Source organism: Rhamphochromis longiceps, linkage group LG16 (assembly GCF_057381845.1).
Source record: "Rhamphochromis longiceps isolate RC_006_pf linkage group LG16, R_longiceps_female_GT1.1, whole genome shotgun sequence".
In the NCBI taxonomy this organism is placed as follows: Eukaryota; Metazoa; Chordata; class Actinopteri; order Cichliformes; family Cichlidae; genus Rhamphochromis; species Rhamphochromis longiceps.
The window spans coordinates 39,809,104-39,836,114 of record NC_140572.1 but is presented as its reverse complement, the minus strand read 5'-3'; the positions used below and the strand labels follow the sequence as shown (position 1 = coordinate 39,836,114).

General features: G+C 47.3%; 1 protein-coding gene and 1 long non-coding RNA gene across 4 annotated transcripts; one reads left to right on the top strand and one right to left on the bottom strand.

Moving 5' to 3' along the window:
* The first annotated feature begins 1,526 nt into the window (after positions 1–1,526).
* On the top strand, positions 1,527–3,867 carry LOC146651702 (uncharacterized). The gene is made up of 3 exons (XR_014907841.1): positions 1,527–1,642; positions 1,822–1,915; positions 3,733–3,867. It is a non-coding gene; the product is annotated as an uncharacterized LOC146651702 (long non-coding RNA).
* Positions 2,851–25,797, bottom strand: LOC146651701 (bone morphogenetic protein receptor type-2-like). Of its 3 annotated transcripts, XM_085383657.1 has the most exons (19): positions 25,367–25,794; positions 23,731–23,851; positions 19,355–19,546; positions 19,058–19,258; positions 17,488–17,592; positions 16,692–16,783; positions 13,631–13,864; positions 11,995–12,109; positions 11,165–11,325; positions 10,928–11,075; positions 10,697–10,833; positions 10,422–10,558; positions 10,095–10,287; positions 9,918–10,008; positions 9,740–9,819; positions 9,558–9,659; positions 9,270–9,473; positions 8,094–9,129; positions 2,853–7,759 (listed from the first exon to the last, which is right to left on the bottom strand). In XM_085383657.1, the coding sequence occupies exons 2-19, from the start codon at positions 23,786–23,788 to the stop codon at positions 7,446–7,448; spliced, it is 3,600 nt and encodes a 1,199-aa protein (XP_085239783.1). In that variant the 5' UTR covers positions 23,789–23,851; positions 25,367–25,794; the 3' UTR covers positions 2,853–7,445. The 3 variants fall into 3 exon arrangements, with proteins under 3 accessions (XP_085239784.1, XP_085239782.1, XP_085239783.1); XM_085383656.1 differs by having other exon boundaries at positions 2,852–7,759; positions 9,270–9,659; positions 25,367–25,797; XM_085383658.1 differs by lacking the exon at positions 25,367–25,794 and having other exon boundaries at positions 2,851–7,759; positions 9,270–9,659; positions 23,731–23,797.
* Positions 25,798–27,011: the final 1,214 nt, after the last annotated feature.

Here is a 27,011-nt window from a genome sequence, read left to right as displayed (position 1 = left end):
TTTTCACAGTGATCTGAGGATTTCCTCCCGATTTTCCCATTCAGATAATTATTACATTCAGGTGGATTGAAACATGATAATTCAGTGAAGTTAATGGGACTGTGCTCTATTTAATGACTTTTATATAGTTTGTTATTCAGTGGCCCGTTGCTTGTTGTTTGTCACATACAGAAAACAAACCTTCACGTCAGTGTTGTTTTGTAATATTTAACTGTCAGAATAAAGTAACTCCTGGATATCAGGGCGAGTTACGAGCGGTTTACACGACCAGGACCAGACTGATGAGTCTCCGTGGGAAATATGAATGTGAATGTGGGATTAGACTAAGTCCAATTAAACAAATAACCTAATGATCTCGCCCAGGACCCCATGCCCCGGAGCCAGGCTCTGGAGGGACTGCTCAGATACACCTGCAGGAGGAGCCATACAGGTCTGATGTTCCAGTGTAGAGACGTGGACCATCACCTCTCATTTAATGGGCTAACAGTCCACCGTTAGCTTCAGCTGCACACAGCCTCTACAGGTCTTCCTCAGTGGGCCCATCTTCATCATCTGCCACAGTTCCATCCATTTCATTTGTCACTCTTTTTCTGAAGGGCCAATCCCACCTGTAAGGGGAGTTTTCTCAAAGATGTGATTGGGCCAGCTTGGTGTGAGTCTAGAGGGTCTCAAACTCGCGGCCCGTATCACCCCTACTTGTGGCCCGTACATTGACATGAAAAAATATAACGCAGTTTGATGTTTGACTTTTTTTTGTTAGGGGGGATTTGTTTGTTGTTGAGTGCAATGTTAAAATAAGTTATTTATAAAACCCAAAAATGATTGAATATGAAGGCAACATGAGCAGAGAGCACAAACATGCTGAGGGATTGGGTGTGTTAGCTCAGTGAGAGTCACAACTAATGTGTACACTTATGTCTGCGCTTTTATTTTGTTAAATACGAACACAATGATAACAGAAGTGCTGCCAGGTGTTCATTTGGTGACTCAATGAAAGGCTTCAGTTTGTTAAGAGGGGGGTAAAAAAGTGTGTGTTTTTATACAATATTTGAAATTTAAAAAACCAAACATTTTAGGAAATCTTTGTGGGTGTTTACTTGTTTTGTTTTGTTTGTACTACTTGAACACTAAAGTGGCCGTCCAATGAGACGACAGTGCCATACGGCGCCAACTTAAGAAAACACCAGCAGTAGGAAAAACGCTGCAAAAGCACACAAAACACAACGGATAACCCGACGGACCAGTTACAGGAACCAAAATATAGTAAGAATTGAAAGAAGTGGGGGATCTATCTGTTTTGTGAGGAAAGAAAAGATGAGAGGTAATAGTGTTAGCCTGACTATTAGCCTAAAGATCCGTCATCAGTATGATATGAATCATGATAAAACACGCCTACCGTGTTTTGGGTTCCTGCAATGGGTCCGTCGGGTTATTGTCTCCCCAGAAACACTTGTGTTTTTTCCTATTTCCATTGTGTTTTGTGTACTTTTGCAGTGTTTTTCTTATTGCTGATGTTTTTTTTAAGTTGCAGTCTGTTTGGCCTCTCAGGGCCACCGTAGTGCCAGCAGTGGCCCACAGCTTGAGAGCCCTGCTTTAGAGGAACACCTGAGCACAGGTTCAGGTGTGGACCTTTGATTAAAAGGTAAAAAGAAGCATTTAATAAGCTATCTGTTTGATTTAAATATATATATCTGCTGTTTAGATCTAATCATGATTTCTTGTATTAAATATCGTCATGTTTGTGATTTAATGTTTGTCTCACTCCTGTTGGACAGCTAACATGCTAACAGTGCTATGCTAATGCGAGCTGTCTTCTTGTAGTTGTTTGCTGACGGTCTCCATTCCCTCCGTGGTGGGTATGCAAGTGAAGAGGGAGACTACATCAAAGGACACCATGGTTTCATCTGGATCCAGGGTAAGTTTCTGGACGTTGTCGGTGGAGTTCTCGATGTGGTGTGGGATGTTCTCCACAAGAGGTGCAGGATGGTAGCAAGGTGTTTCGAGATGTTGTAAGTGGCTGAGTTTATGCTCCTGACAATGGGTCTGAGTGGGACCCCTTCCTTGTGGATCTTAGGAAGTCCATAAATGCAGGGTATGGCATCCCCTGGATAAAGTGATATGATATGTGAGGCGGTCAATGATTTTTGTCTCTTTCAAGGTCCTGAAGGCAAGCTATAACTTTCTTTTTGTAGTTGCTTGTGGGGTCTCGTTTTAAGGCTTCATAGGTATTGTTGTCACTGAGGAGAGTAGTGATCTTTGTGTGGTATGTTGAGGCGAACTGAAGAGGAGGAGCGGGACAGATGCTGCTAGGGTGAGCCAGACGTCTCTCGCGGAGTGCTTTAGTGCTGCGGGCAGGCAAGGTGTTCAAATAGGCACAACTTCTGTTTTTTTATTACTATATGATGAACTCTGCATTATTCAGCGATAAGAACAAGTAATCTGGTGTCCTGTAATCATTATGATGCTATAATTTGAGATACAATAAAAGATACAGTAAAAAAAATACGTTTTTGTACAAAGTATCGGATCAGTATCGCCGATACCACCAATATTACTTGGTATCAGATCAGAAAGGGAATCAGTGGTATCGCACATCACTAGTCTGCAGACTGACAAGCTCCGCCCACTGATACGAGCTGGCTCCCTCCGCCCACAACAAAAACATGCTTCGCTTTCCTTCTGGTGCCAACAGCCGGTCTTCTGCAATACTGACATTACACCACTGCGTTGCGCTATTGTCACGTAACTCCCGCCAAACTCCAGTAGAAAATGCCATATTTAAGATTCCCCTCCCACGCTCAAAATCTAAACACGGTGTTGAGAGCAACTTAAAAATAGGACAATTAAAAAGGCTTTTATTGGTTTCCAGTAAAGAATACAATCTAAATCAAGTAATGTGTGTTCTGTTCACCCTAAACATGCAATGAAACTATAAAACATGACACATAAAAGCTGTTTATACAGTAAAGTTTGTGTGGAAGTTTCTTTCTATTCCTTTATGTTTACTTTATTTTACTCCAAACTCTGTTTGAAGATCTTTTAAAATCCGTACCTTATAACTGAGGACACACTCTCCACTTCAGTCTGTATAAAATGTCCAGCTCCACCAAATAAAAGCCATCAGTATTTTCTTATTTTTCTCAGGTTTACATAACGCTCAGATATTAAATGTTATAAATATCAAATGATAACTCTTCTGGTCTGCAGGTGTCACTCCATAAAACCCGCTTAGAGAAATGCAGACGCACAGAAACAAATGTTTGTAAGTCACAATCATGCAGTTTCTCACACTTCAGTCACCTGCTAATGAACACCTGCTCACAGGAAGTACACATAATAAATGAAACTTGTGCACACATGGATCCTCTGCTCTTTATTTCATGATGAAGTGAAGCGTGCGATACTTTATGTCTACATGGAGATACAACATGTGGGGATGGAAGCATGAAGCAGCAGCTTTAATCTGCAGCTTTGTACAGCATGCTGTGTGGGAGGTGCTGTGAGCATGTATACAGTATACACTGTGGTAGTTGGTCCCATATGAACGTACACAGAGTATTTACAGTACTGGAAGCTATCATACACACAGATGGTTATCAGGTTAAATCATCCACTCCTCCACCACGGGAGCACAGAACGTTCAAACTAACCAATGACAGAACTTCAGTCATGTGATCCATCATGCAGCAGGCTAAATGTGCTGAATATGTTCATCTAAATGTGTTTGTACAGGTGGAGAGCTTAATCTCGGAGCATTATGAGGACTACATGAGCTACAGTAAAAGACTTTAAAGGGAACCTCAGCGGCGGTACAGCGCCACATTCTCAGCATCAGCACTAGCCACGAGCTAAACGCCACGAGAACGGAGAACGTCCAGCAGTCCACAGCTTCAGTTGTTTCTGCAGGTGCTTCAGTAACAAGACCAGATCTAAATGTAAGGTTTACATCTCATACTAACTCTCACAGGCAGTATAACAGATGGACGCAACTGAAAACTGCTGCCAAAGCAGAAATGCCTTAAACCTGCACTCATTTTAAAGGCCACCAGGGGGCAACAGCTGTGGGTGCAACAAGACTTCCTGTCCTGTAGACGTCTGTCACCTCGGTAAATACTTCCCTAACGAGTTTGAGCTCCATCAATTGTTTCATGTCAAACCGAATAAAAATTTATGTTCATGTTATAATTTATTCATTTTTTTAAACTTTTGCTCAGAAATTGTTAGCCAATGAGTGAGCAGTATCAGTCCCGCCCCTTTTCTTAGGGCGGGACTGATACAGCGTGGGACATTGGTTTCAAAATGTCACACGCTGATCTAGAGGCTTCAGACATCAGCGGGCAACATCACTTCCGTCTGTTATACTGTCTGTGGTAACGATGGAGCTCAGCGCTATGCTAACATCTCCGTTGTTCTCAGAAACCATGACATCACCACTCAGACGCTGCGAGTCAGAGTTACAAACAGAAGTCACAGCATCAAAAATCATTTTACCCGTGAGGCTATCGCTCAGCTGGCAAACATCACGAGAGGAAACGCTCGATCGAGACGTTTGTGCGCCGCACAGAAATGCAGCGGGAGCTTCATAACTGTAAATTAAAATCGCAGGCAGCCTTTTTCTTGTTGGCTAGCTTTAAGCCAAAGTCCGTATACACAAACCAGTTTTATTCTACTGAAACACATCTGAGGTGCTTGTTGCTGGTTCATGTTGTCTGGAAACCTGTAATTACCACGTGTGGGCACAGGAGGCGCTGTTCAGCCAATGCTACGTCACACAGAGGTGGCGGTAACACCACAGAGACTGACGTGGTTTTCTGGACCGAAAAAAAACCTTCTTCTTCAAGCTGATAGAGCGTGTTTTCTGAAGGTTTGCTCTTTAATCGAGGCTGGAGAGAGTAAGTCTGAGCGAGTTAATGGCCTTTGTTCTCTGGAAATGATCACTAATTATTTATCTGTTGGTTAAAACCGGCTCCAGAAAGCTGCTTTCACATTTGTTAATCAGGTTCAGTCAGTAAGTGTGAGAGATCTACATCTAGTCCTCCACTCGGTCAGGCTGCATGATATGACCCACACAATATACACACATCAGCATCTAAAAACAGTACAAACGGTATAAAACACAGACATAACAAAACAGATCATTTTGAAAGGCATCAATAAAAGTTAACAGTATGATCATATTTCAGCTGACTGCACTGATGCTGTAATATTGTTAGTTTGAAATGTGCTAAATGTGAATAACTTCCTGTAGTAAGTGCACATTTAAAGGAGAAGTGTCACATAAACACATATAAATGTAAAAGGTTACACGTGCATTTATAAAAAATCGAAACATTCGGAGAAACAGGAGCAAAGAGTCAGTTTGGTATAAAAAACTGAAACACAAAGCAAAGTCAAATAAAAATAAAGACAAAGAAAGCAGAGTTCTGTTTCCTTCCTGTTTCTGTAAAACTCCAGAGCCCACGTTTACATGAACTCTGCGAGGAGCACACATCAAATGGAAATCAGCAGAACATACGTGCTCAGTGCTCAATGATGAGCTGCGCCCAAGGACCGATAGGTGTGACAAACCCACGTCTTTGATGGGCGGAGCTTATTTACTTGCTGTAACGATGTAGCAGTAGTGTTTGTTAGCATATATGTTCTTTGAGAAGCACAGAGATGTTTTAGTGTGTAAAACATGTGAGCACATTTGGTTTTTCTGGAACAGTCAAAAGGAAAGAGTGACGTGTAAACAGCCTACACACGGACCTCCACCCAGCTCGAAGCAGCTACACCTTTGGTCTGAAACTGAAAGGATGGAAGCGTTTACTTGGAGGTGGAACAGGAAATGAGACCTAACGTGTTGTGATGAGCAGGAACAAAGTCTGAGCTGTACAGTCTGATGGCTGCTGTCCTCTTCTTCTCCTCGTTTCATCTCCTGCTCATCATTTTACAAAGCAAACAGGTGTTCCTGCTGACGTCAGTGTTGTTACCTGAGAAGGTCGTACATGGTCGAGGTTTCGCAGGTCACGTTCGCAGGTCACGTGGTTTAATAAAGTCCACGGGACGCTGGCTCGTCTTTTCTCCAGCGCTGACTGCAGCAGACCTCTGAAGGCAGTCGAGACTCTTCGGTAAAACAAAGTGCGGATAAAAAAGAATAAAGGTTGTCCAACAGTAAGGTTGTCGATCTGTTGCACATTGAACCAAACAGACCGTCAACAGGAGGCATCGTGAGCAGCTGCATAGCTAGATTGACTGTTTCAAGCAGAAACGCCTCTTCAGATCACACCACTACTGCACAAAGACACGCCAACACCGACACGACGTCCTACATACGTCAATGTTACTGCTAAAATTGCACCAGGTATCCTTTATAAGGTCTGTCCCTAAATAAATTTCATTGTTAAAGTGCATAAAGATATGACTGCTGTTTTGATAACATCACCTCTGGTCATTCAGACTACCTGCACTACCAGCCCAGAGGTGCATGAACCTTTCTACCAAAACAGGGAAGTTCTTAAGTCTGTGCTGGGTTCATGCCTCAGCCAGCATCGAGCTCTCAGAGGGGACGACCCCTGATCCACGTCAGACCCAAACAGTCACTGCTAGTCCTGTTCAACGTCCTGCAGCAGCAGCACAAACGCTTATAAGTGAAAGAAGATGATGCTGAGTGCATTCAGATCCCTCTGTGGGACAGGACACAGCAGGAAAACAAGCCTAAAGAACTCAAAGGGAATGTCTCACTCAGACCTACGACGAGCTCTCGGCCATGCCCTTCAGCAGCCGGCCACATCCTACTCACAACAGGAAACATGAGGGAAGACCTCCACCCACACTGGCAGTCACAGCTGGAGACACTTCAGTCCTACGACAGGGTCAGTGACACACCTGCAGAGATAAAGAGGCGACAGACTGTAGGTACACTCAGATTTTTGAGCCGGGAGTGAGTCTGTGGAGCTGGAAGCTTCTTTCATTTGGACACCAAATGAGATCTCTAGGCTCGCAGCTACAACTAGTCCTTCGAAGCCTGAAAGTATTCCGGAAAGGAATTCCTTCAATATCCAACGGAGATTCCTGTAGATCAAGCCCACCCCCTACAAACAGCTGACTACACCCACCAGCCACAGAAGAATCATTTGGCCTCATCACCAACACCACCACTGTTTGGTCGTCACAGGTAACCTGATCTAGGAAACGTGTCAGAGGTCAGCTGATCACAGGACAGGTCCTGTCCATGAACAAACACATACTAGAAATTTAAATTCTGTCATTTGATGAAAAGTTCCTGCTGAGGGACGGATTTTGCATCCAGCTCCGAGTCGGCTCTGCAGGGTTTGGTTCTGGTTTGGAGCTGCGGGGGCCACACAGGTATCAGCTACCGACTCGTTTATCCACAACAAAAGAAGAGGAAGACAAAGAGCAAGAAAATTAATGAGATCTTAAAGAAAAGCAAACTTCGGATCACTTTAGAAGCAGGTCATCCCGTCGGGCTCAGAGGTGGTGGTCGCCGTGGCGCCGCCTCCAACCAAAAAGACCGCAATGCTGGATTTGGACTGGTTTAATTTAGGCATGCCGACACTTCCTGCTCTACAAACACCGGATGAGAACTGGTTCTGGCTGCTACTGGCGTCAAACTCGAAGTCCGGGTCAAGAGCCGTATCTGTGGAAACCACCCAGGAGGCCGGACGCCATTTTTTCAGGGTGTATGGAGTCTTGACCCGACGCTTGATTTTCTCCCCTGAGGCGCTCAGACTGCCGTTATCCACCACCAAAGCATCATCTGAGGAGAAGAAAGTGTTACAGATGTGAGGAGTTTGCACTGTTTTTGCATCTTTGTGGAGCTGCAGAGGTCACCCATGCTGCAGATCCCTCACAGAAAACCTGGAGTTCAAGCCTTCGACTGATCTGACTGAGCCCTGACACGCTGATAATGACGGCTGTACTGTACTGAGTTTTAGAGACAGATCACTGTAATCAGTTTGTCTCTGATGACCTGGTTACGTCGTGGTACACGGTGTAATCAGCTACAGACTGTCCAGCTCGAGCCAGTTTTGAAAAACTGGAACCTGCAGCTTATAAGTTTGTTTAAAAGTTCAAGAACAAACATGACTCACCTGAGGAGGTGCAGGGAGAGGACAGGTCCAGGGAACAGGGCCGCTCAGGTCTCCTGGCTTTGGTCTGTCCCACCTGGGATCGCATCAGACCTGCTGTCTGTGGCTCTAAAGCTGAACTTTGGAGACCTGCAAGTTGTGGACCTGAAGCTTCTGCAGGAGCTGTGGTGTCTGAAACTTCAGATCCCAAAGCTTCGAGGGTTTGCTCCTCTGGAGACGAAGCTCCTGGAGTTCCTGGTGATGAAGGTTTCTGAAGGAGGATTAATGCTTCTGTTGGGGCGTCGGGTCCTGGTGAGGCCTGGCTTACTGAAGCTTTTGTTAAGTCAGAATCTTTGCAGCCTCGGGGCAAAGCAGCGGTGACACAACGCACTGGGTGACCTTTTGAGTTTTGGGCACATCTGGGGGTCGACGTGGTTTCAGAGTCTTCCTGGAAACACAGACCTGTATCCACACCTTCGCTTTGACTGTGGGTGGTGGGAGGGGCCTGCAGTGAGAGGGCTTTGCTGGATGAAAGGAGACCAGAAGGAGCAGAAAGTTGAACCTTCTGCTCCAGGTCAGAAGTTGGGGGAGGGTCAGCTGATGAAGCCAGGGCTAGCCGGTTGTTGTTGTTGTTGGAGTTCGAGCCTCGGCCCGATAAGATGCTTCCAGCGCGGCTGTGACGATGATGAGCAGGAGGAGGGGCTTCGCTCTCAGCAGGAAGCTGCTCTCTGCTCAGCAGAGGTTCATGTTCATCAGGACTGAAGTTGAGGAGATTCAAACGGCTGTCTTCTCCTCCCCTCACCCCTCCATCCATGGTCCCCTCCTCGTCCTCCGTCTGCGGCCCCGCCGGATTGGTTCGACCTCCGCCTATCACACCGTTCGTCACCAGGGTGGGGACGCCTGCGCTGTGACTGCTGCCGGCCGTTGTGATAGGCTGGACCTCTCTTCCAGCTGCAGCACTGCTTCTCACGTTTGTGCTGTTAGTAACCGCGGTTACCAGGTGTGGTTCTGCAGCCATAGCAACCATCACTGTGTTCATCTTGGCAACACCTGTTTCCACCTGGAACATGAAGCATTTTGGATTAGTGACACAGTTGGCCCGCCTGATACAGCTTCAGCTCAGCTGGTGAAACACCGAGTCGAGTCACGGCGAAGCTGTCTGAGGATCAGCTGGAGAACCCGGTCACATCTAAGCCCTACCTGTCGGTGGTTGGACTTGAACTTCCCCAGCTTCAGCCGTGACGAGGTGAAGCCGCTCTCCTTGACTTTGGGCAGCAGATGGAGACTGGTGGGCCTCTGAGGCAGATTCTGCTGTTTGGGGAGTGGGTGGATGGAGGAAGGAGGGCTATCTACACCTCTAACAGCCCGCAGGCCACTATGAGAGGTGGATGGTGAGCTGTTCACCTGGAACAAAAGCAACAAGCATGAGCGTCTGATACGTTCATTCATCGGCAGCCACGCGCTGTACAGGCCCTCAGCTGTGTGTACCTGATGGTGCAGCACGTCGGTGGGTTGTGATTCGGAGCCAAACTGCTTCTGTGAGTGCTCCATCAGGTTTTCATCAGAACTCTCCCTCAGGTTCTTATCGACCTGCAGACACAGATGTTGGTAGATGTTAGTGTGTCGGGATGGAGGCCACTGAAACTGAAGAAAGACTTCAAGGTTAAAACCTCTCTGGGGTCGAGCTTTGTGGCCTCCAGGTCTTCTTCTGTGAGATGCAGGCAGACTGGGACACTGGGCACGGCGCCACCTGGAGGACGGCGGGAGCAGAAACATGTGAGGTCACAGCTGTGCTCGCTGCTTTAATGAGGTGTTTGGGTTCATGTCGGGGGCGTGGCTGTTTGTTACCTGTGTGCTGAGTTTCAGAGATGGTGCAGAGTAAGGTGGGCGGGGTCAGGATGGTGGTGGTGGACACGCTGCTGTCTGTGGACAGCCGAGCCTGACGGACAGACGGACACATAGCGATGAGACGCGTCCACGGTAACGGTTCGTTCAGGTGTGCTTTAATGGCGGCCGAGCTCCTACCTGCGCCTGCTGCCGTTCGTAGTTGATGGAGTTCCTGTTCTTCTCGCCGCCTTCTGCCCCATTCACAGTCGTCTTGATGAATGATGCCTGGTGGTCATCTCCCTGGAGATTTCTGACCACGCCCACATGAAGATCCTCAATGAAGGGGGAGGCGGAGCCACCGTGAGGAGGCCACCGGCCATGAGACAGATTCCTGAGTGACAGACAGGAAGGCATGAAATCCAGACTTCCTGTCTCTCAGTTTTACACTGTGCATTTACTGTGACACAGTACCACAGGTATCGTGTGTACTCGTGGTACTGTGTGTACCTGTGGTACTGTGTGTACCTGTGGTTGTGTGCTGCAGTGTGTGTACTCAGCAGTGTGAGTTCATAGAGCCTCTCCTCTGCACACTGAGCAGTGAGCCGAGCCTCAGCGTCCTGATCCCAGCAGTCCTCCATCGTGTCCTTCAGCGAGCGCAGTAACTAAAGTACACAGAGTGAGAGACACGCTGGGATTACTCTACATCCAAAATACTTTTGGGAATTACCCTTTGAACCTTTGTCTAACTTCAAAGGTTCAGGCTGTGGAGCAATCTGACCACATCAAACTGAAAGACGGACCAGGCTGTTCTCCTTCCAGGCCTCGGGGAACCTGGGTCTGTGTTTCTCTCTGACCACCAGGCTCTGCATGTCCTCGAAGCTCGGATGATTCCCGAGCTCGGCCTGGAACGCCAGCTGGTACTCTGGCACCGCTTCCCCTGAGCGAGCAGTGAACACAAACACGCTGTCAGCTGAGGTGGTGCTACTTTACTGTGTGTAAGCAGACGGTGTGCAGGTGAGCGCGCTGCGTACCTGGGAACAGGTCGGAGCACCTCCTGAAGCTCTCCCAGTACAGCAGACCCAGAGCGTAGACGTCCACCTGCTTCAGCGCCGACTCGCAGTCTCTGAGGTTTAGAGCTCCGCCCAGAACCTCCGGAGACATGTAGCGCACTGTCCCCACCTGCACACAAACACACCATCCATCAGCTCCGCCCTCTGCTCATTCCTCACCTGCACATCAGATCAGAGCGAACGTTTATGAACTTTGACCTCAGATATGGCCATGGTGTCGTCGTCTCCGGGGCGACAGGGCCGGGGTCCCGTCAGTCTCATGGACAGGCCGAAGTCGGCGAGGACGCAGGACAGATCGGCCCGGACCAGGACGTTCCTGCTGGTCAGGTCTCTGTGGGCGACGGCCGGTTTGTGCTGGTCTGAGACAGTCGGGTACACGTGTTTGTTGTTGTTTACAATCGACCAGGTAAACAAACATATCAGCAGGAAAGAAAAGCACAAACAGGAAGAAACAAAGACAGCAACGTGCAGACGTTTCACAGCAACGCAGCCGGACGATGACGGCATTCACGTCATGAAGCTGCCGATGAAGCCAAGAAGGCGTTCTGTTTCCTCCGACACACGTTCAGCGATGGAAACATGAAAGAATGACAAACTGAGCCTTTTAATGTTTTTACTGTTAAAGAGAAAAATAATTTCATCAGAAACATCATCCTTTCTTTTCATGTGACAACGACATATATTACGTTCATAAACAGCTGGCCGTTATCCACCAGAGCCTCTGCTGTCAGAGAAATAATCCTCCAACCTCAAAATCAGCACCATTCATCCCAATATTTAGATATTTATTATTCCAGTATTCCATTTATGTCATTTGTTCTCTAAACAAACAAACTAAAGCAGCAGACTGGGTCTGTTCCAGCCAGCAGGGGGAGACACAGCACCTGTTTCCAGATGCTCCTCACACGGACCAATCCGCTGCTGAAAATAGACCCTGAGAGCGGCACCGTTTCTTCCTGTCTGTGTGATCAAAGCCTGCGATGAAGAAACAAGGATGACTCTGCACGAGCGACACGAGGTCGTCTTACCTCCTCGGTGCAGCTCAGTGTGCAGGAAGGCGAGGCCTCTGGTCACGCCGTGAGTCATCCTGCAGCAGGTCAGCCAGTCCACAGTGTGGAGAGATAGGTAGTGAGACAGGCAGCCCTGCAACACACACACACACACACACACACACACACAGTTTGACCCTTAAATGCAGCTTTGTCTGATCTTTTTGACACTACAGGAAGTTCCTGCAGCATGAATGGTGCGTGTTGTACACTACACTGCCAAAAGCATTTGCTGCCTTCGCACACATGACCAGAAGTTCATGAAGTCATTACTAGTTAACGTTAAACGCTGGCTCGTTGGCTGATTTGAGGCCTTAGTTTTCACCGGAGCTACAGTATCCAGAGTCGTACGTAGTGAGGAGGTAAAGTTATTAACACGATAATCGACCTCTGTTGGAGCAGCGTTCAGATAGCTGCTCTGTGTTGGTACCGTTTATTTTTAATATCCATTTCTTACTTATTTATTTGTTGATCTTGGCAGTTCCATATATTCACTCTGTAACTGGATACGATGAAAGTTAAAGTGGCGACTTCATGGTTGATGTTCAGCCTTAAGATGAACCGTGTGTGTGTGTGTGTGTGTGTGTGTGTGTGTGTGTGTGTGTGTGTGTGTGTGTGTGTGCGTGTGTGTGTGTGTGTGTGTGCGTGCGTGTGTATATGTGTGTGTGCGTGTGTATATGTGTGTGTGTGTGTGTGTGTGTGCGTGCGTGTGTATATGTGTGTGTGTGTGTGTGTGTGTGTGTGTGTGTGTGTGTAAGCGCAGACACTTAAACAAGTAATTACTGTCTGAGGGCTGCAGAGGAATGCAGAAACCCACCAGACCAGACATCACTGCATCTGTGTGTGTCTGTTTGTGTGTGAGATACAGACTGATAACAAGAGTCTGAACATGTTTTCACATGTTGGGAAACTTTCTGAGCCCTGATGATGTCAGAAAGGTGCAGATTGTAAAAATGATGTGAGGTCATCTGAAGCGTGTTTCAGGTTCAAGAGACGAAACAGTAAAGTCTGCTCGCCTGGAAGGGAAGAAATCAATCTGAAGACTGACGGAGGTTTGGAAGCTGATCTGTCTGTGTGTGTGTGTGTGTGTGTGTGTGTGTGTGTGTGTGTGTGTGTGTGTGTGTGTGTGTGTGTGTGTGTGTGAGAGAGATCAGAGGCTCCAGACAGGAAGAGGGTGTGAAGGCGCCGTCTTCCAGCACAATAACAGACTAATGGAGAGCAGAGGTGAAGGCTGACAGCTGCACTGTGTGAAGGCGCTGCTGGCGCCCCCCACAGGCTGCAGACCCCATTACACCACAGGGTGACAGTAGACAAGCTGAATGTGTGAGGTTTGCCCCGAGGGGGCGCTAGAGGCATGAACGTGGCGGGTCAGGAGAGCTCAGACAGCAGGCGCAGTCAGACGTGGTCCAAACACACCTGAGGCTCAGCCAGGTCATCTGACCAATGGCTGAGCCTCAGCAGTCAGACTCACTCTGAGTGGGCTCGGCCTGTCATGCCTGCTTTGGGCCAGATCTGCTCCCCTGACCACCACCGGAGGACTGGGCTCTCTCAGTCCTCCGGTGGGTCCACGGGGACCCGCCGTGACCGAGCTTCAGACCTGCTGTGATGAACTCACGTGTGGGTAGTACTCCATGATGATCAGAAACTCAGGGCGTCCATCTGCCGTCGTCCTCTCGTTCGCGGTCAGGAAGCGGGCGATGTTGTCGTGCTGCTGCAGCAGCGGCACGCAGTAGATGGAGCGCTCGTTGACGTAGTTCTGTCGGTTAGCTGAGCCGAAGAGTTTGGCAGCCACGCAGCGCTCGTTAAGAGAACCGCGAAACACTGCGCCGTAACGGCCTCGACCAATCAGCTGCCAGGACAGAGGATAGAAACAGGAAAGTGAGCTGTGGCGTTCCTTAGGGATCAATCTGAGGTTGAACCTCTAACCTTTGTATCATTATGATTGGTCTGTTTTTAATGGCCCCGCCTCTTCCCTTAAAGGAACAGTGCAACAAAGGGGTCAGAGGTTACAGGTAGGGCTGCTCGATTATGGCAAAAATGATAATCACGATTATTTTCACTGAAATTGAGATCTCGATTATTTGACGATATTTATTTAACCCTTTAAGACCCATAGAACCAAGTCCACCAGAGCTTATATTATTTTTTTTACATGCTGTAGTGTCATTGGGAGCATTTCAAGTTGCTATACATCAATACAACTGTTATAGCCCATATTTTAATAATATGTATGCATTAAGTCCATAGTAACTACATTAATTGCAAAAAAGTGCAATAAACTACAAAAAACAAATTGAAAATCGTTTTTGGTTTTTTTACATATATTTCTACTTGGAGAAATTTAAGAGGTTTGTCCCTCAAAACTTTAAATACAATAAAGTTGCAAAAAATAGTTTACAACAGGAAATTTATTTTGAGTGTCTTCATAGTTTTATTTTGGAGATACAGCAATTTTTATATACTGCAGGAAAAACAAAAAAACAATCCTATGATGCAAATTTGCAAAGAAAACAGCAGGTGCATCAAAATAAACTATTTCCAGCAGTGCAATTCGAGTTCTAAGCATCCCAGCAACTATTCAGAAAAGTATAGAGTCAAACATGACTTATAAAAACACCAGTATAGGCTTTTAATGCCTACAAGTAAAAAACTGCATTTTCCGCAAAAATGACATCACTTCCGGTTTCGGGCAGGAAATGACGTACATGCGATAGTTCGCGTTGACGTCTTGTTCAATGTGGGAAGTGTTACGAACAGCTGATCGGATCGGCAAAGCGTGTTTCTGGAATATTATGTTTTTGTTCCTGCAAGCGCTTTTTATGCAATTTTTGCAAAACTTCATGTGGAAGGAAACCGTGGCCGAGGACAAGCTGATGGCATCAGATGTAAGTACAACTCCTCCGGTTTCATATGCAAAACAAATTATTGTGCTAGCTTACACGGTTCCGGTTCTACAGGGATTTAAAAGTAGTTACGCAAAACGGAGCGTGCCTCTGCCCGGCTTTAAAGGGTTAACAATTACAATGTGTTGAATAATGACTTTGAAAAATAATAATAAATAGTGCAAATACTGATAACAGTGCAAATGTTTGCAATATAAGAAACAAATGAAAAATGTAAACATCTATGTTTAGTGAACTTTGCAGTGTTGCTCTGGTGCAGCTACGACACCGTAGCAAAGTTTACACACTGTGTCTACTTGATCCACGTCTGACTGAACCCATAATGTTTCCACTAGGGCTGCCACGATTTGTCGACTAGTCACGATTACGTCGACTATCAAAATCGTCGACGACTGATTTAATAGTCGACGCGTCGTTTGAAACTTTGTAAGATCCCAAAAGACGCAGGAATAAGTAGCAGGATTTAAGAGTGTAATAACGGACTGAAACAGAAGATGGCAGCACTGCATGTACAAGGATGCCAGCTGCCGTTAAACCCCGAAGAAGAAGAAGCAGCTGTGTCCCAGAATTCATAGCGCGGCCCAGCTCAGTTTCCAACAATGGCGGTAGCTAGTAAGTTTTAATGTTACTCATATTATTCTTTCTGGGTCACAAAATAAACGTTTAACATATTTTCAGGCGAGAATGTAGCTGTGTAAACCTCAAATATCTGCTCAGTTTATCAGGACACCGCATATTTTCAAAAGCGCTCCGACGTTTTCGGAGACGTCTGTTACCCACTAGCTCGATAGCGAGCCGGGGGCTAGGTCACTAGCGCCGTGAGAACACCGGACTCCCCGCAAATCGTTTTCAAACCCACCGCCATCTTTCGCGATTCAGGTTAAATATATATGAGTCACTTAGATAAATTAAAAATGTTATTGTTTGGCTTTTTTCAGTATTTTATTTGTTCCTGAGTAAATCGGTTTGGCTGAGATTAAAGTTATAGTTTTTACACAGCTGAATAAACCTCAAGCAGACAGCTGATTATCAGAAGTGTGAGATGCTGGAGAATTTACTCCGGTGTCCTGTTATATTTTAGATAGCAAGGAGTTTATTAAACTTCACCGAAACAATCTGCAAATTTCATTAAAATTTAATAAACTATCATCTTGTCTTTATTTTTAGTTAGCACAGACCTTAAACACTTAAAGCTGTAAGCTAATGATAGTTATATAAGAGCAGATGCTGCTGGTGCAATAAGCTGTAGTTTTACGTCCAGTGGATGATGATCTGATTAGTCGACTAATCGCAAAAATAATCGGTGACTAGTCGACTATCAAAATAATCGTTTGTGGCAGCCCTAGTTTCCACACCACTGAAGTTTTTTTTACCTCCTTTTCAACCAACGGCAGTCACTCTCCTCTCCATATAACTTCTGCTGAGCTTTCCGAGCTTCCCTCGGGTCCTCTTATTGTTGTGACGAGTGTTCGAAATGCAGAGAGGTGCGCTCGATTTGCCACACGGAGCAGCGCGAGAGTAAAGCACGAGGGAGGGGCTAATAATCGGCTCAGTCATTTTTAATGATTGTTGAAAGCCCAGATCGTAATCGAGATTAAAATTTGATTAATTGAGCAGCCCTAGTTACAGGATGGTCAGTTTGTGATGGCGTTGTCTTGCTGCTGTTGTTCACCGACTGACCAGTATTATCCAAATAAACCTGTGCAGCTGCTGCAGGGTGTGTGTGTGTGTGTGTGTGTGTGTGTGTGTGTGTGTGTGTGTGTGTGTGTGTACCTCCAGCAGTTTCAGGTTGTCGAGGTCGATGGAGGACTCTGCGTTCGCCGCCTCCATCACATCCACAGCAGACAGACTGTGTTTCTGCTTCCCTGCACAAACACACACAGCTGATCACATGACCTCAGTCTGGCGAGGACCAACATGGCTGCCGGACAGCAGCCAGGTCAGAAGTGAGTTAACATTGATTTTTATGTATTTGTTATAATTAGTGTCAAAATCAAAGCACAGATGTCACTGCAGCTCATATCACGCGACTAATTTCACGTGTAATGTCGGAGGTCGTCAGATGGGCGAGTTTCCTTTGATTACAAAAACCACAGTTGTGAGCCAGCGCCACCTCCCGAGGACTTCAGACCTCCACACACTAAAACAAATCAGCTGATCGCTCAGAAGGCACTTCCTGTTTACAGCGACTGTTTAAAAAGAGCACAGGATGTTCAGGCTATTGTGCTCTATAGATTACTCCGAGACGACAAACCTCCGCCCAGCTGGAAAATTCCCTCCACATGTCGTAAGAACTTAAGTTCGGACCTCTCAGAGTGTCTGACCCTCACTGTGTGAGGTTTGCTGAGAAACGTCGTGTCACATGGTCTCTTCCTTCAGTGTGTTTCAGGTCAGATCCAGCTGTGAGCCTGTGAGCAGCTCCGCTAACGTTTTCATGCAGATCCATCGATCCTGCTTTAATCTGAAAAACTCATCACATGACTTCCTCATTTGTTTCTTCACAAAACACTAAACTGTGTGCATGTGTGTGTGTAGGTGTGTATATACGTGTGTGTGTGTGCGTACGTACGTTTTATTATGCGGTATCCCAGGAACAGCGCCACAATGAGGATGGCTGCTATGGCGATGGTTACCAGGGCGATGAGCACCGTCACCTCTGGCTTCAGCCGGTGATCTGAGGGGTTATGATGTCATCATCACATCAGTGCGACACACATGTTTGTACTTCTGTCTTTGTGAGGACCTGCGCTACTCTGTGTAACCTGCGCTCTGAGGTCAGTTTGACAAAGAGGGACCGGTCTGCAGGTCAGACTGAGGGGCTCATACAGATCAGACCTCAGACCAGCTGTCAGTGACGCTCGTCCACCGCACCAGCAACCAAGAGGACAGAAAGCTGTGGCTCATTAAATCATTAAGTGTGTTACTGTAGGGTCTACCTTACCATAAAACACACCTTGAGGCGTCACTCAAGTTCAACTTTCACTCAGACCGTCTAAACTTGGATCCAGTGTTTGGGAACTGCAGACATTTTCACCAGAGATGGCACCAGACCACTTTTTATGTCCGATACCGATATCATACATTTGGATATCTGACATAGACATCCAGAGTTTAAAGCAGTGCAAATAAATGCAAACACGTTTTCATGACACTCGTCTTCATCAGGATCAAAGCTGGGACAGAAAATCGAGACCCGCCCCTGCACAGCTACCAGCTGTCAGCTACACAGAAAGGATCCTGGTGTTATTTGTCTCTCAGAAACAGTTCAGAACTTCATCTGCATGTTTCCTCTCACCACATATCCAAACCATCATGACCAGCAGCTGTATGCATACATGAACCCTCTTGATTTTTCCAGGAAGGATCCAGAATTTCAGTGCACCTCCCGAAAATCTCCCGGAGCCATTCTCCTGAATTTCTCCCAATTTTCCACCCGGAAAACAAAATTGAAAAACCATATCCCAGAATTCATAGCGCGGCCCAGCCAATTCCAGTTTCCAACAATGGCGGCAGCTACTTAGTTTTAATATTACAGTTATTAATCTTTCTGGGTTGAAAAATCAAACTTTTAACATATTTTCAGGCGAGAATGTGTAAATTATCTGAGCCGGCGAGAACAGCGAACTCCCGGCACATCGCTTTCAACCCCCCCGCGGTCTTTGGCTAGTTATCGAAGTCACTCAGATAACTGTTTGTCTTTTTTCAGTGTTGAATTTGTTCCTGAGTAAATCAGTGGATGGATGGATCGGGTTACATTTTTAATTTCTCCCGATATCCAGTAATTTAGGTCGGGACCGATACTGTATATGGGATCGGTCCATCTCTAAGTTTTACATACAGCTGCTGTTCCTCGACACGTCCTGGTGAACGAAGCAGAGCGAGGAAAGTGTTTTCTAAAACAGAACGGCGTGTGCTCTGTCTCACAGGGCGTTTGGTGCTAATGATGATGCTAATGATGGCTAACAGGAAGTTAGCCTCCAACAAACAGCAGCGTCATAGTGAAATAGAATAAATAGAAGCTTTATCTTTTGTCTCTTCTTGCTGCTGCTCAGTGGAGGCGTTGCTAACGGTTACACTGCTGGGTCACATGATGAGTTATTATGGAGCGGGGACCACTGATTGGTGTCAGTGCTTCTCACCTGTCTGTTCCGCCCGGCCGTCCGTCCTCATTGGTTTCAGATTGGGAGTGTCGGCGGTGGGCGGGGCCTCTGTGTAGTTGGCATTGCAGAGGTCGTGGCTGCAGCAGCAGAAGCGATAGCTGCCTTTCTGCGTGGAGGACGGCTTCTCTGTTACCAGGATACAGCGGTCGGCTTGACACTCGTGCAGGTGAGTCCAACAGCCTGAAAGCAAACCGAGGCCAAACTGTAACCAGACACAGTAGAAGAAGAACGCAACAGAGGTCAAAGGTCAGGAAGTAACAAACCCGATGAGCTCACCTTGGGTCAGCAGGTGCATTTCTCCATCTGCTTTTTTTTCCCACAATCCATAGCAGCGGGAGCCGTGGCTGCAGCGGATCGTGCCGTTCTCCAGCACCACTCCTGGCTGCTCATTGGCAGGAACAGGCTCCACCCCCTGGGGGTTACTGGTGAAAGCACACAGTCTGTCCTCAGCATCACTGGACTGCAGACCTGAAAACACAGAGACTCACCTGTCAGCGAACAGACTGTATATTAAAGAGGGTCAAACCCTGCTCTCTGTCTGAGCTCAGTGACCTTTGACCCGTTTCAGGTCTGACTGAACAAAACAGGAAGTTTAGTTTGGAACTGATGGTCAGAGTCACAGAGGAACAGGAAGTGTTCTTGTCCCCGCACTGTGTGACGCGTCCACAGCTAGACTGACCTCTGACCTCAGCCTTCACAGAGATCGAGCTGTGAGGCCGTGAAACTGCAGCCAAGCCTCACATAAACACTTCTGACAGTTACTGTCCTCCATCATCGTCGCCTCAGAGCGAGCGGCGAGCAGTGACGGAGGTCAGAAACAATCTTTGTTCTTGTTTGTCTCGGGTTGTTTGTGGTTGGAGGTTGGGCTCAGTGACATCATTACACGGATCTCTGTGATTGGCGTCCACGTCAGCCTGAAGGAAAACTCTGACAGCAACAAATTAACATGCAGTGTGGCGCTCCGAGAGCGCAGCGGGAACGTCGGAGCGGCGTTCTCGCCTCGGGCCGCTCAGCCGCCTTTACAACAAAAACCATTAATGTGATGTCCCAGCAGCTCGTCTACACGCATCCCATCAGCCCACGCGCAGCTTCAGACGCCGCAGCAACCGAGGAACGCTGGAAGGAAGCGAGAATCTGAAAACCAGCAAAGTTTGATATTTAAACGGTGATGTTTGCTCGCTCGTGCTGTCAAAGCTACAGCTGAAGAAGCCCGAGGCTCAACAAGAACACGGGCGAGAAAAATCTCGTCCATAAACACTGAGGTCAGCCCCCGCTGTCCGCCTCATCGTCGTCAGGTCATCAGTCGGGGGTCGCGCAGGGTGACGGCGGTCTCGGGGATCGAGTCATCACTGAGACACGAAGCACGTCGCTTTGTTTTTAATATCAGTCTGATTAATGATTAGGACCTGGTGTAATGTGAGAGTGCAGCAGCCGCAGGCATCATCATCATCTGGGCTGGACTCTGAATCACGGACACTTTACTAACCCCAGAGGGAAACTGAGTCGTCATAGCAACAAACATGACAGACCACAAAGCCCTCGTATGAAGTGCAGAGACAGACGACATCAGAGGACATCAGAGGACAGCAGCACTCACACTGATGTCTCTGCTACAGGTATCATCACTGTTTGCTACAGGAGGTGTGACAGCAGCAGCGGGGACGCCGTCCTGTGCCGCTCGCCGTGACATCAGAGAACTGCTGGAGGTACAGCAGAGTTCCTGCTGATGTCACAACGCTCGCCGGGCCGCTGAGCAAAGCCTGGTCACACAAACACACCTGTGTACCTGAAACCTGAGCTTCTGGCTCTTTCTGATTGGACGCAGGTGTTTCCAGGGTGATGGATTAACGCGCTCACACAGCTGGACTGTTGTCATTTCCAGATGTTGTGTGTCTGTATTTTTACATCAAACTTAAGCCCAGAAATAAAACTTTTAACTGTTTCTTATGTCATGCTTCATAAGACAGCTCGTGTCTCGGGTTGCCGTGGCAACAGCAGCGGCTGCTCAGCCCACGCGTCTTTTGAACAACGACAACAGAGAATCGCCTGGATGCACATCTGGATGTTTCTGTGTTCAAGAAGAAAGTCAAACGTTTGCACACAGCGAGAGCAGGATCTGACTGTGCGTGTGTGCGTGTGTGTGTGTGCGTGTGTGTGTGTGTGTGTGTGCGTGCGTGCGTGTGTGTGTGCGTGCGTGTGTGCGTGTGTGTGTGCGTGTGTGTGTGTGCGTGCGTGTGTGCGCGTGTGTGTGTGTGTGTGTGTGTGTGTGTGCGTGCGTGTGTGTGTGCGTGTGTGTGCGCGCGCGTGCGTGTGTGTGTGTGTGTGTGCGTGCGTGTGTGTGTGTGTTATTTTGGTTTACATGTGAATGAGGAGCTGCATTCCTGAGCGGAGTCTGCCGGCTCCACCCGGGCGGAGTGGAGCCAGCACAGCGCTGTGTTTAGTCTGCACCGAACACACTCACAGCCGGAGGAAGGTGTGTGTGTGTGAGTCTGTATGTGTGTAGCCTTATCAACCACATTGCAGCACAAACACAGAGCACGCTCAGACTGCCTGACGACAGCGTGTGTGTGTATATGTGTGTGTGTGTGTGTCTGTGGATGAACAGTCATGAAGTGAGAATGCAGGAATGTGAACACACAACAGGGCGGCTTCAAGGCCACACACACTGCTTTCCTGCATCACTGAGCCTGTGTGGATGCTTCCTGCCCGGCGGGGCGACAACAGCTCGCCATCAGCTGTTGAAGGCCGACAGTGAACTCTGTGTGGAGCATCACAGTCACTCGTCTGTCACTCACGCCGTCCTTCACTCACGTCTTCGGTCTCGGTCCACAAACTGAGAAACATGCACGCTTTCACAGTTCAGCTGAACTTTGACCCTTTGGTCATAAAATGAGGTCAGTTAATAATTGTACCTGATCTGAGATCAGTGAGGAACCCTGTGCTATCACAGATCACTGAGTAGGTCAGACACACCGTTCATGTGTGTGTTACTGAGAACAACGTACCCAGGCTCCACCCGCTGCTCCTCCACCCTCACACTCAGTCCTCTCCTGTCCTTATACACATGACTCCACCCAATCCACTCCACCTGTGGTTGGACTAAGCTTATAGACCTGACCTGTCAGGGAGGGGCTCTGCTCCAACCTGACACTGCAGTAAAACCAAGGAGATGGTTACTGACTACAGGAGGGGCGGAGTCTCCATCAAGATTGTCTTCAAACACACCACCTCTGGTTAAAGAGCCATCAGAGGCCACACCCCCCGAGAGCTGCACAGGAATCACACCCACACAGTCGGGCACGCTCGCTGCTCAACGGCACACGGGCAGCCTGCTCAGCAGCCTCCACCCTCTCGGAGGACATCTGGACAGCAGATGTGTGACATCATCACTGTGTGTTTGTAGCATCATCAGCTTCAGCTCAGTCCTGCCCTAAATGTTCATCACGAATCCTTATTTACTCTCACTGACAATAACCATTATTATTATTGTCATTATTATCATATCCAGCTGCTCATGGCGTTATGTTTGTGCCGCTATTCTGAGCGCACGTGTTGCATTCTGAGGAGAAATTTATTTTGAGCGAAGAAAAGCTGAATTTGAGTGAACAAAATTCAAACTGTATTTCAGTGTTTGCTATTATCCACACGCGCACACACACACACACACACACCACCAGCCCCTCTCGCTCAGGTTTTGTATTTGCGCTCACTCGCAATGTGTCGCTCGCGCTCTCAATATTTCTGCCCGTGCGCGTTCAACTCTTTCTCTACACCGTTATATTTGTGCCACAAAACCAGCCAATCACAGACTTGGTTGCAGAAAAAAATCTGATTGTCTGTTTTGGTCTCCAATCAGCTCGAAATGACGAAATGCAATATCCCAGAATGCATTTGGTCCATTTGGGAGATGCCTGTTACCCACCAGCTGACCGCATAGCTGGACTGGACTGATGATTTTTCATTTTTATGTTTGTTTGTCTTTGTAACGGTATAAACAATGAAAGGTGGTGGATTAGCCGGTGGATTAGCCAATCATGATCAACTCTGGGCTGGACCAATTACAACACATCCGTGTTGAGAGGAAAAGCAAAGCGATTAGTCCCGGACTTCAGCTACAATGAAAAAGACACAAAGCTGAAGTTATTCTGTCTTTGCTTCCTCTTCTCCTCTCTCAGAAATGTTGAGAGCGCGAGCAACACATTGCGAGCGAGCGCAAATACACAAACTGAGCGCGAGGGGCTGTTCTGTGTGTGAGGATAACAGCAAACACTGAAACACAGTTTTTGCACGCAGGAATGATTTTTGTTCACTCAAATTCAGCTTTTCTTCGCTCAAAATTAATTTCTCCTAAAATGCAACACTTGCACCTGAAATTTTTTTACGTGCGCTCAGAATAGCGGCACAAAAATAACGCCATATCTGCTGACCTCTCCCTGCTGACATCATCAAGCACAGCTGAGGTCGTCCACCGTCATCAGGCAGCTACAGGAAGTGAGGTGATGATGTCACAGCGTTTAAAATCTCACTTCCTCTGCTGTCCTGATTGAAACGTCAGAATGATGTAATGCTGACAGAGAAGTTCAGAAACAGGAGACCCACAGCTGCCCCCCCCTCTCCCCCCCAGCCTAAACGATGATGTGTATGATACTGACCGGTGACAGCAGGCAGCAGCAGCACACACAGGCACACCTTCAGCGCCGGGGACGCCATGTTGGATCCACCTCACAGGGCGACGGGCATCACTGATCCTGGGCTCGCTGCACTCCTCCCCCGCTGAAACACAGACAGGAGCTCGGTTTGTTCTCGGCAGACGAGACGCACACTCATCCATCACACACTCCACCTCTCTCCTCCAGCTCGCTCCGACAGCAGCACCATCCTGCAGCTCTGACAGCTGATTGGTTGTGAGAGTTGCACAGAGACACACACACAGACACACACGCGCACACACACTCACACGCACACACACTCACACACACACAGACACACACACATACACGCACACACACAGACACACACACAGACACACACACACAGACACACACACTCACACGCACACAGACACACACACACACACACACTCACACGCACACAGACACACAGACACACACACAGACACACACACACACAGACACACACACACACACACACACACACTCTCACACACACACACACTCACACGCACACAGACACACAGACACACACACACACAGACTCACACACACACACACTCACACGCACACAGACTCACACACACACACACTCACACGCACACAGACACACAGACACACACACACAGACACACACACACAGACACACACACACACACAGACACACACACACAGACTCACACACACACACACTCACACGCACACAGACACACACACACAGACACACACACACACACACCTCCAGGACATCATCACAGCCTCTGGTGTCCGTGTTCACTTAAACAGTCCGTTAATATCTTTTTATTGTTCTGTAAAAAACTTTATTCATAATTTCACATGTACACTCATCTGCCTCTTCATTAGGTACACCAGCTCATTAACACAAATATCTAATCAGCCAATCACAGAGCAGCAGACATGTCCTGCTGAGGTCAGAGGTCAAACGCTTTCAGACTGACAGTTTGGAGTAAACATGGCAGCACGGCTCCACCAGGCTGCTGCTGTGACACTGTGGGGTTAAACTGGTTCACCTCACGGTCACAGATCTCAGGTGGTGGAGTGGGAGATGTCATCTGGGAGCAACAGCTGTGTGATGATGTCACAACATTTCCAACAGCTTCCTGAATCTGAGCCACAGAATTAGAGCAGCTCTGAAGGAGAAAGGCTCCGCCCTGACAGCGAGCCAGGTGTACCTAATGAAGTGGCACATGAGTGAGCGCAGCAGCTTTATCATTCATACAAAAACCTGCAGGAGATGTTCCACAGTGCACACACACACGCACACACACACACGCACACACACACACACATCTGTAACATCTGCATCAGCTCACAGTCAACCACACACTGAGCTGTGTGTGTGTGCGTGTGTGTGTGGCAGGTCATGACAGGTGCGTTATACACGCATCATGAAGGTCACACACGGCATATATACCATCACGTCATACAGAGGTCACGTGGCCGCCGCTGTACATCACCTGTATGTTTGTCCGCAGGTACGTTTAACGGCGCTTTTACAGCTGAGACTGGAGGGGAGTGGCGCGCGCACACACACGCTCTCTCTCTTACGCACACACACACACATACACAGCGGTCGGTCAGATAAAACGGTTCTTACCGGTGACGGAGGCTGGCTCGGCTCTGCGGGAGGAGACGAGGCCGTCTGTCTGTGTTCGGTCCCGGCTCGGCTCTGTTCGGCTCGGTCCGGTTCGGACTGTGATCTCGGGTGTCTGTCCGGGTGCAGCCGCAGTTTGTGCCGCAGAAGGCGAAAATCTGCAGAGACGAAGCTGCGCTCAGTTTTCCTGCGGCCTCAACCAGACTGTCAAACTAAAACACACACCCGAAACATCCGGTCACAGCCTTCAAAATAAAAGCACCGACATCTCCCAGTACAAACCAGGTGGTCTGTCATTAACACTAACTAAATTTAACAGATATAATCATCAGATTCAAACTCTGCTTCATGCTTATACTTATATGAAATAAATACAACCTCTATTTTCAGTCTAACCTCCACTAAATCAGAAAACCTTTAAAATTTGACTGAAAATCAGCAGAAATTTTATTTATTTAAAATAAATAAATAAAATGAAAGGAGCTAACATGCACCGTTGTATGTGTGTAGGGTAAAGCACTCCAGAAACAGTATAACTGCATCTCTGACTGACCCTGCACAGTTATGGAGCCACTGGTGTTCTAGCCTCTATGTAAATGTGTGACACTGTGGAATATGTTTTAAATTATCTTTTCTTTGTCATGTATTTATTTTTTTATTTGCTACCCATGTGTGTCTCTAATACAGTGAAACTGTTACAAAAACACAACAGGAAGTTACTGAAATTGTTCAACAAATGTCTGACTGACTCTTAATCCACTTCTTTGAACCCGTTGATGAGGCATTGATGTGCTCTGAAAATAAGACCTGTCTGGTTCTCAGGGAGGTTTCACACCCTGAGGAAAAACTGAACCTAGCCTCAAGAGAACCGTTCGTACCCTTCAAAATAAACCAGTTCTGCACTTCCTGTTTCCCCCACCATCTGATCTGAGGTTAGTGCGCCCACTGCTGGTCCGCTGCTGTAACTTCAGTCTGCAGATGAGCATCCACCAACACCGGCAGCTTCTGAGCTACTGTTGCCCCCTGCCGGCTGCTCAGGTTATTACAGACCGAGGATGAAGGTGAGACCTGCAGGTGTTTCCTGAACTTCTGCTCCTGATCCAGTTCCCTCTGCTCGTCCCTGCTCTGCTTGTTTGTCCTGGTTTAACATCTGTTTTGTTTCTGTAGACATCAGAAATATTGTTGTTGACAAAATAAACATCAATAAAAAAAATACAAATAATGTAAAAAAGTAAACAAAGTGAGAAAGAGCGACGTCACAGAGCAGACCCTTAGCAAAGGTTCATAAATCAAACACACCTGTATTTGATTTATGAACATTAGCAAATACAAAGGTGTTCTTCTGCCCCCAGGTTTAAACTGTAGGACATAAAGAAGGATGGAGGAACATAAGGTTTAATGTCATAACAGGCGTCAGTCACACACTAAAAGTTAGTGTGTAGCCCTTCTAATGCACAGATGTCAACATTTTATTGCCACTAGGTTTTATATTGTTATTAATACATTTCTATACTGTTGATCATTGGTTTTTCCTCATATGGACACACTTGATCCTACATTATTACTACAGTTTCTGGTCTATTATTACTTGGTTATATGAATGTAATATTACCCAGCTGTCGTTTTACTAGGACATTATTTATGTAAC